The 10,809-nt window shown below is 35.2% G+C and overlaps 1 protein-coding gene across 1 annotated transcript; it reads left to right on the forward strand.

Moving 5' to 3' along the window:
- Window positions 1-662: 662 nt before the first annotated feature.
- Window positions 663-2,516, forward strand: LOC128243883 (uncharacterized). Its single transcript, XM_052961868.1, has 3 exons — window positions 663-764; window positions 957-1,047; window positions 1,699-2,516. The coding sequence occupies exons 1-3, from the start codon at window positions 719-721 to the stop codon at window positions 2,033-2,035; spliced, it is 474 nt and encodes a 157-aa protein (XP_052817828.1). The 5' UTR covers window positions 663-718; the 3' UTR covers window positions 2,036-2,516.
- The last annotated feature ends 8,293 nt before the right edge of the window (window positions 2,517-10,809 follow it).

A 10,809-nucleotide genomic window follows, 5' to 3' on the forward strand; every position in this document is an offset into this window, starting at 1 on the left:
GGCCGTACCTGTTATGAGTCCAATTGTGTTTAGTCATAACACGCATGGCGAGTGCTGACTCTGCCAGCCAAGTAGTCCATTGTAAAGTGTCCACGCATTGCGGCTGGCGGTTTTGGTTTGCCAGTCAAGTTGCCCAAGTGTCGAATATGTAGAAAATATAGTTGCCCAGTCTTGCATGATCGGCGTGAAATGTTTCTTAGCCATCTCATCCATGTTTAATGTTTGGGATTGCAGGTGGTTTTGCTTTGCATCAACTTTTTGTTTGTATTTTTGTTGTATAAAAGGCCACTTAATAAACTTGATTTCATTTTCTTGTTTTAGCATCTCACCTGTCGTCAGGGTTTTACGTGACAACGCCGCTATTTTTTACAATTGGGCATTAACATTTTTATCTAGCTTAGCATGTTTAAAATATAACAAATAAAGCTTACTTTGTTTTAACATATACGAGTTTCATAAACTTATATCATTCGCTTCAATACACAAACCATGATATGCGCCCGTTTAAGGATTAGGTTTACAATAAATGTTTACGTACAGTACAGATAAACTTGTGAAATGTCACGGGGGTGTTATATGTTTAAATATAGTAGCTGTCATGTATTTCGTAATACATATAGTTCAAAATATGAATATATAAACAAGGTAAGTTGAATGTACAGTTAATCATAAATAGTTTAGAGTCGAACATTGTACATTTTTGAGGTGCGATTAAGTAATGAAATACTTTATTCTACTTGGTTTGGTTGTTACGCTCTTACAAGGTATGAACATAAAACGAAACTTATATGTACTATTACGGTTTTAAATATATAACAACATTCTTAAAATACAAACCTTTGAAAAAAAATGAATAAGACGAACAAATCTGTTGAAAACATGAACTCACTGATTATATTAAAAGTATAATTCTTATATAGTTTTCAAATAAAGCTGACTTAAACTTCCCTTCCTAGGTGTGGAGATTGAGTGTAGAGGAGGTCGTGGTGGGGGAGGCGGCCGGAGCAGCGGCAGGTCTGGGAGTTACCGTCGCGGCGGCAGCGGAGGGTATGTAAATTTCCAAATTAGTCTTTGTTTATACTTATTTCTTCAAATACGAATTTGAAACATTTTTTTATAACGTTATACTTAAAACATTTGTTCGCACAAAATTTCGCGACGGTATGATCTTCAATTGCTCGGATGAAACCCCAATAGATACAGCCCGTAATTCACATAACTGGGTTCCCGTGCCGGTACAAATAAAAGGTGAATTTCGAGTTTTTGAAATTCATGTTACAGACATATGGCTCTTTTGTTTCCGACGTAACGTGTGTATATTTAAGCGGTATAATTTTGTTTGTACCGGAGGATTAGCTTTGGAAAACCAGAATATTTATAATTTCGGGCTTAAACTATTGTCCGTCTTGGTGATCCCCAACCAAACTTACAAACGCCAAGGCCGGGTATCAAGCTCGGGATGCCTTGGTGACCAGCTAGTGCGCAAACTACAGCACAAACAGGACAAGCGTGCTCATGTTTACACTGTTTACTAAATGCAATAGGCTGAAGTATTTCTATAAAGTAGATTGGTAAAAATACATATCCACAATACATGTCTATTGAAATTATTTCTCTCATTTCTTTCCGCCGTTTAACCAGATACATTCAAACTCTTTGCACATTCAATTAAAACGTCTGTGAACTTTCTCGCAACAGGTATTATTCCAACTATGGCGGAGGCGGGCTATCTGGAGTACGGGTTGCTGGGATCGTTCTAGGTGTTATCGGAGTAATTGTCACAATTGTAATATTGGTGTTGTTTCTTGTACATTGCTGCAAATCGAGGAAACCTATTGGCTCAGGAGGTCGAGTAATTCAGGCTGCACCACTACAGTCAGTTAAAACTGAAAGTATCCACGCACAACCACCGCCTACTTACGAGTCATTAGAGCCGATGGATACCACGTCAAATGACAAACAACCTGTGCCCACTACGTCCGTGAATTATCCAACCGGTTTACCCCCGGGTTGTACCATACCAGTACAGTTTTGAATTAGAACAGGATAAATCCTTCTAACTGGATGAATAGGGGAAGCCGAAGCAGAGTAAGCCCTCTTGATGAAACAAATTTCGCACACGCACAAATTCAGTTTACAATGACCTCGTTGTACGATATACATATGCACTTAAAGTGGCCTTACCAATCTAATTTCACATAAGGAACAAGGATTTATGTTGATACGACTTACAATCAAACTAAATTCCCCGACAGTTGGCAGCGTCCACGCAGTACAGTGCACGCGTGCTGTGTTCAAAAGGGGAGGTAATGGGCGGATATATATCGCTGCTTTACATCAATTGATTTCTCATATATTGTACAATACCTCGGATCTAGTTTACAGTGCAATTATTTATTTCTGTTTGTTCATAACATGCATAATATATATACATATACATATATATACATTGATCAGTATTATATTTATGGGTGTTTCTTTGCAAATGATTTCATAATAAAAACAGCGAAATAATATATCTTTTCTCTTTCCACTTTTCCAACTTATTACCAAAGCGTCTCAAAATCTCAGAGACTAATGCAAAAGTAACAGAAACCTATGCTAAATTAACCTGTTTTCAAAGACGAAGTAGTCATATTTGTTATCAAAGATAATACGTTTAAAAATTTGTTTTTATTTATTTCTTAGTATAATACATATGACTTTACAATTAAACAGGTGTATAAACCTTTCATAATAAAATTATATTAGCAAAAGACGAAGACAGAGAACTAGAAACTCCAAATTCAGAATGTTAAAAAAAGTTTAATTCACAATTTTAACTCAAGCATATGATTAAAATGCCTAACCCCTTATTATCTCGGTTGTTGTCTTAATTGTCATTTCACGAAATATCAAGCATAAAAATAAGAGTAGTGTTTCTGGTATTCATTATGAACAAAACTCTACTGTTTGTGTATTTATGTGCAAAAACAGGTTGTTCACATAATTTTTACCGTTCTACCTCTGCTTTAGGCGGTACTCAGGCGCGGATCCAGGATTTGACGTTAGAGGGGCTATAAATTAGGGGCGAAATTTTGACAGATGCCCCTCCCTCAGAACTAAAATGTATTTGGTTTCAAGTATTGGCAGGGAGGTGGGTTGGGGGTACTCCCCTATGAAAACTCGAACAATTTGTCGTCCGAAATAGTGCTTGTTGGGCGTATTTTATTACTCTTTTTATTCGGCGCACCTCCTCCTGCGGATCCGTTAGTGATACTATTTTTCGACAAAAAAATAAAATGAAAATTACATAGTATACTGAAATGAGAATAAATCGTTTTGGGGCACAAAATGGGGTTAATGCTTACAGTTAATTGCCATCAATATATTCTGACCTGACGGAATCTTTTTGCGTAATTTTGTAAAACCAACTAAAAGTTAAAAAAGTTTTTATACACATTTTAACCTTCAATGTCATTCGAACTGATCATTTATAAGGCAACCATCGTGAATAGTTCTATTAATCTAGTATCTTACTCGCCAACTGTAATCTGAAACAGAAATAAGATAGATGGTGTAGAAGGAAAGTTTTTGCAGAAAGCAAAATAAAAATAAACTAAAAACAACACAGTTTATATAATTTATACTGTTAACTTATTGACATAAAAATGTATGTTTTTATATATGTATGTCATATTTGTGTTTGTCTTGTAGTAATTTGGATATATCGTACATGTACGACCATTTGTCTATCTATTGTAGTTCATTTACTACCCTTAACCATTTAGAAGTAACTTTTCACAAAAAATAATGTATACCATATAGTTGAAAGAAATCACTTCAGTTTTGAATAGAAAAAAACACTTACAGATACAACTATCTGTTTTCGCTGTTTTCTCTAGGCTTCAAGGCTTGCCTGTGTAGATTCCATGGTATCAAGTGTACAATTTAGGGGGCGAATACTCATTCTAGCTACGCCATTTTTAAACGCAGTGATAATAAGAAAACACCGTCGTACCAGTTAGTTTGCTTAGTGCTCTGTGGTAGCTAAAAACCCTCGTTGTCTTGGATCAAATACTCTTATATTGCAAATTGTTAGGAATTATCTAACCATGTAAAGATCATTTTGGTATTTAATTATATTTCGTTGTAATTAATGAAAATGCCAGATGTTATAATCTTGCTTTAAATGCTTAACTCTTAAATTTACCACACACGCTTCAAAATCTAAGAGACAGCAACTTGCTTGTTATTCTTTAACATGATATCTTGGATATTCCTGTAATAACCAATCATCGAAAGCATGCGAAAGGTTGTCCTCTGTGTGCAATAGTAAGCGATCAATTAGCTGCTTACCATGGCATCCCGAGTTCTCAGCTAAAGCGTTTGTAAGTTTAGTTGGAGATCACCAAGCCGGACAATTGGGGTTTTATCCGGGTATTACGGTTTAACCGACACTGGAAGATCATACTGACGCATTATTTTATGCACACAAACGTGTTAAATAATATGTTTCAAAATTGTTTTAAAATTAATAAATATAAACAACGAATAACGTGAAATGTTCACATTACCTCCGATGTTACCGCGACGGTAACTCCAAAACTTGCCGTTGCTCCGCTGTAGAATAAAGTATTTCATTAGTTAACCGCACCTCAGAAACAATAAGGCTCGCAAACCAAAGCCAGAAGCCGCCACGCGTGTAATGACTAGCACAATGGGACACAAAACAGATACGTCCAACGTTAACTTATTTAAAGTATTTAGTTAATTCATTTCAAAACATGTATATGTACAAACAGTAATATAATATAGTTGGTTAAGGAAATAGTGCTACGGAATGGACCTAGGCCCGACGCCCCTCCATCCGTGAGAATAGAATTAAGTCGCCTTACATCCCCGGCAGAATTTAATGCCTTGCCCACGAGGATATTCATTATTGTATTTTCCAGCAAGAACAAAAGGAATGATCAGAACAATGCTTTTGTTTTTGAATATGTTGTCTTATGTTCACGAGACAGTCACCGGAGATCAGGAGCACATTCATTTCATTTGAATGAACTCCAGGTTTGGTGTCATGTACCCTGTAAAGAATTAAGTGATAATCAACCTAAAATTATCTGTTGTTTCTTCACATTTATCAAAGAGGTAACTCCTACAAACGAGCATACAATAACTATGAATTGTTTTACTGTAGTTTAATAATCGAAAGGCCGAAAGAGATGAAAGTTGAACAACTCCGCAATTGAAGAAAAGTGATGGGTGATTGAGAACGTAAGTGATAAACAGTTTTTCCGGATTTCCGTTTGCTAAATGTACATCTAAATCATGTACGACAGACGAAAAAATATAATTTTTTTAATTGCTCGGTTGTTTTGTTGCCGCCAAAGAAGTTGTCTAAATGGACAAGCTGACACAAAGGTAATACTACTTTTACAGACAATTCATGACAAGATATGAACTATATTTTCAAATGTCGCACAGTTAATAGATGAACCGAACGGTAGGGTTTTGTCAAAATAGTACGAGAAACCCTAAACTGTATATATTATGTAAAACGTTATTACTACTATTTAAAGAGATCAAATCCCCACTGCATGCAACATACTAGAGAAAACCGTTCCAGCTAAAATGAGTATTGTTTCAATCCGTGAGATTGTCACGGCACGTGAGGGCGATTATGGAATCACTGCCCGACAAAAACGAGCACGTGCATCCCTTACACAATCACGAACATAAAAATGGCTGACTTATAGGCAAAATTGAAAATAGTCGCAGGGGGGAAATTGGAGGGGGGAGTTGCACATCACTTGGGAACTGAAAGCTCCCAGGACAGACCACAAATCAGTGTGTCAGAAATCTTTACGACTAGCGGCATAACACGTTATACTGTAACACTTCTGTAATATCAAGTATATCTGCTGTGCCGCAGATGGTTAACTCGCACCGAACATACCAAAAACAAAAAACACACCAATCAAACTTATTTTCTTAGGCATCGACAGTACGTCTAAAATCGTCCTAACCGTACATAGAAATGACATATAAGTTTGTTTTTTTTGTTGTTTTTTTCTTTCCCTAAAAAGGATATTAGATAGTGTTTGATTATTAACTATTACAGTGAACATTGAAAACAGTTTGTGTCTGTTCAATCCACAAACCATAACAACGTCAACAAAGCAATTTTTCGAACAAGCACATACCTAGACTGGAATTCAATAAAAATATTTTTTTCAGCCTTATTTGTTTATTTGCATTCTTATTATCACTTGATTCAGAGAGGATCATTCGAAATATTCCAGATATCTACAATGTCAATTATTCCTTTTACAGCGAAGCACTCCAACTATGTTGAAGATATGGAACAATGCTATTCAAAAGCGCTTATGTTCGATACTTTAGTTTACTTGTTATACTAAGAACCCTCTGTCTTCAAACCTCCAATGGATAACGGTGATTTCATTCAATGTTTTCTGCGAACGCGGAACCAAATGTCTTTGAACTTCAAATTCATTTCATGCAGTCTATTCAGAATTACAATTGGTCCAGTCAATGTACTCGGATTACCCAGGACCCTCTGTCTTTTAACCTGCAATTCATTATAGTTGGTTCATTGCATGGCCTACTCAGACTCATCTGTCTACAAACATGGAATGCATAACAGTTGGTTTATGTTTCCAATTTAATGTGCATGACAAACTCAGACTCCTATGTCTACAAACATTTACTACAGTTTATCGGCGTACTCAAAACCCTCTTTATTTACAACTGCGTGGTACTATATTTCTTCTATAAAATGCACATAGCTCTGTCTGAATGTTAACATCGCAGTATCGTCGTCTGGTAAAGCTTTGTCAGGCCTGCATGTGAAGTACATATGGGGCAAAATCATTTACTACCATTCCTTAAGATATATTTTATTGCAAGATAATACGTTTCATTTTAGTATTGATCGCATTTTTTCCGTTTATGCCGTTTAAACGCAATACTGCACGCGAGCAAAATCCATGAAGCGCGCTAGCGCTATTGTTCATTTGCTCGCATACCCTATTGCGTTTAACAGTACAAACGCAAGAAAAAAAATGTAATCAATACTGGAATTTACATTTTTGAAGAAAAAAAAATCATTGTCATCAAACCTTAGCAGTTTTTTTCTGAAATTGAGTATTTAACTTTAAAAAAGTGTAATAGATAACATAAATTTGAATAAAAGAATAGCTGATTTTGTAACGTCGTATAATATCGGTTAAATGATGTCGCGCTTTTATGCTCCTTCTAAAAAAAACATAGAATAGATAGTAATCGAATAAGGCTTAAAGAAATTTTGCCATTGCCTTTGTTTATTGTTCCAAGGAATGATTATACACATGTACTTTTAAAGTATTTAGAAATACAAATAAAAATTTCTTCACTGTTCTTTGTTACTGAGTCTGTTATTTGATTTGTCCCTGTATTTTGATTTGCAATATTTGAAATGGACATTTGTGTTCTAATTATCAAACTTAACTTGAACTTCAAAGTACATACTTATTATTCATTTTTTACTTAATATAATTATTTATAGATTACTTCATCTAACTGCCTATATTATATAACTTACTATCTATACTGTTGTGTTTAAACTTCAAATATTTTGCAAATATATTTGATATAAATCAATACTTACGGTAAAATAATCACAATGGAAAGGTGAATTTTACAATATATTCAATAATTAATGCACATTCTCTCAATTTACGTTTTAACTTAATTTAGCAAAGCAATTAACAATGGCTATAATTTATGAAACATTTTTTGTAACAATACGCAAATGTTATTTGTCAGCTTAAACCCGGAAGAAGAAAAATCGTTATCGTAGAAGTCGCTTTAATCTAAAGGATAAACGCTTTTAATGGACTTGCTGAGGCAAAGTGTCGATTTTAACAATGCGCCATTAGAAAGGTGTTGTGAAGGATATCTTTCGAAAATAAATCCATTTCAGGTAAGAAACGATATTTTCTCTGCAGTTTGTAATCTGATTCTATTCATTTAACAACATGGAAACAATGTCTTAATTGTAAATCATATATATAGAATAAGGAGAGTTATGTATCAAAGGAAATGTCATTAACAGATATCCAATTCCATTAACATGTAAAATCGAAAGAGCACCATTTGCGTTGTACATAATAAAAATGTCAAAATTAATCTTCTTTGTTACCTAAAATGTATCTTGCACGAAAGATGATCTGGAAGCACACAATACTCCAAAAAGTGTAAAAAGCCTGAGGTTGACTGAAACTAATTTAAAGACAGTAATCATGAATGTAATAATTCCATTGCCACTTCGTACAATATAAGCTGTGGCTATTTTCAGGAATCATAGAAGATATTCAATAGTATCAATGATATATACTCAGTCAAACAAGAAACGATACCTAGAAACTTTGACACTTTATTTCTCCCCTCTATGACACTTTTCCGATATTTTTTTTAATTTATTGTTTAACAACTTTTGAAATAAAATTTCAAAACTTTAGTAGTAAACTATTAATACAGGCAGATTATTTGCTGCTGTAACACAATCATGCGAAAACACAATTCACAAGTAATTAGTATCTGGTATGTCCACCATGTGCGTCTTTATCTGCAATACAGCGACATTGCATTGAGCGAATCAGGGTCTTAATCGTCTCCGTGGTATCGCCGCCCACTTTTCGTGCACAAAACGATTGGAAACAGGTCAGGTGAGAATGCAGGCCATGGAAGAACTTGGATATTTTTCTTTTGAAGATAGGTAGTTGAAACTCGATCGGTGTGGCACTTATTTCGATATTGCTGTCCTGTAAGTCTACCTTGCAATTCCACTAAATCGGTTGAATCGGATATTCCACCCCATATCATAACGTTAGGTCCCCCAAATCGATATCTCTGACGTACACATGCGTCGTCTATAGCAACGTATGCGTCCATCAGCGTGATCCAAGCAATACCGTGATTCGTCGCTAAATAACACGGTTTTCCACTGTTGTTGAGTCCAACGGTGTTGTTGGTGTACCCAATCCCGACTTTTACGTCCATGTTCGGCTGTAAGGCACGGGCCGTTATGTGGGCGTCCAGCCCTAAGTCCATGTTCGGTAAGCCTATTTCTTACCGTTTGAGCACATATCTTGGCATTGGTACGTCTTGGTATGTGTTATAGCTGCGGTGGTAATTGCCGGCAAAGGTCTGTTACGTAGATGCGACGTCCACATATAGCGGTCTTGCGCAGGGGTGATCTTTGGCGATCATTCCCTGTGCCAAGTGTTCGATAACGACCGGCAAGACGAGATAATGTCACACGCGACACACTAAAACGTTCAGCGACGTCACTATGACGTGCACCTGACTGTAGAATAACTTTAGCCCTATGACGTTCATCAGTAGACGAACGTGGCATACTTGTTACGAAAGAAACCAAACAATTAATGTTTTTTTCTTCAACTGAACTTCAACCCGTACACACATCTTTTAAGACTATTTACTTTTTATATAAAAATAATTGAAATATTAATGTGGTATGGTTTCTTATTTGGGTAAGTATATAAAGCGTGTCGACTCACCATAGTCACTAACAGTCGTTAACCCCATTTTCTAGGGATTAAACTATAATCATTATATTTTATTGTACAAGGTAACAACTCTAAATATACAGGTTTGCTATCTTGAAATATACGTCAAAAACTAAAATAGTAATTACACACATCTACATAATTCAAGCATACTCTTATTATTAAAGAGCGACAGTGACAACAATGAGTTTAGGTAGACAAGTAACGTATTTCAGCTTCTGAAGCGAAAACGAGAATATTCCAACCGATAGGTTATACACGTGCACATATGCTGGTCATAATGTACATGTGGTTTTATCGCGTATTCAACAATCTGCACAAAGCACATGTCAACTAAGATTTTAAAGACAATTAGTACATGTAAAATATAATTTGAAAGACTATAAAACATTTATAGGCTTAAACGCTTCCGATGAACCGTTTTAAAAGACTATTGAAATATGCGACCATAACGATATAAAACTATGAGAACGTGTCTCATCAATTGTAAACCTTTTTGTTCGATAGGTGTATTGTCCTGTTATGCCCATGATATCCTTAGTGCAAACTGTAAGATGTGACTTCTATACGGTAATAACTCATTTTTACTACCAATACAATTTTCCATTGAATGACAAAAACAACATGTCTTTAATTTCATGCTTTTAAAAAAAGATAATTAATTTCTGCAGTTTTAACCAAAGTTTCATATCATACATGACAAGGGAGGCGATTAAATCTTCGGCTTTTTATACCCCTGAGAAGGTATTATCAAATGACATTTAAAAGTACGAGTGCAGTTCAACTCAACTTAAGATTGTCACATTAATTATTAAAAAGCTGCTGCCTATCCATGATCAAAAAAATAAACATAAATATAAGGTATGTCAATTGAAATATAAGATACCTTAGTATATGTTTGATGATCCGACGTACTTGCACAACATAATTTTTGTAAAAGATTCGACACACACAAGACAAATAATTAAGGTTATACTCGAGCGCTGCATTGCGAGTGTATGCTTTCGACCACAAGGGACTGTTTTGTACCATGGCGTCAAGGATAACTAATTAATAAATTAATTAATACATTTACATACGAAGTACTGAGTCTAACAGATGCAATAGTCATCCGCTCGCAAAAGATAGAACAAATTCGTTATTTTTCAAAGAACTCAAATAACGCATAATTATTTATTACTTTTAAGACTCTCTATTTAACAGAGGCCCACAAACGGGCAAAATTCCACAGGTGGAC

Source organism: Mya arenaria, chromosome 8 (assembly GCF_026914265.1).
Source record: "Mya arenaria isolate MELC-2E11 chromosome 8, ASM2691426v1".
In the NCBI taxonomy this organism is placed as follows: Eukaryota; Metazoa; Mollusca; class Bivalvia; order Myida; family Myidae; genus Mya; species Mya arenaria.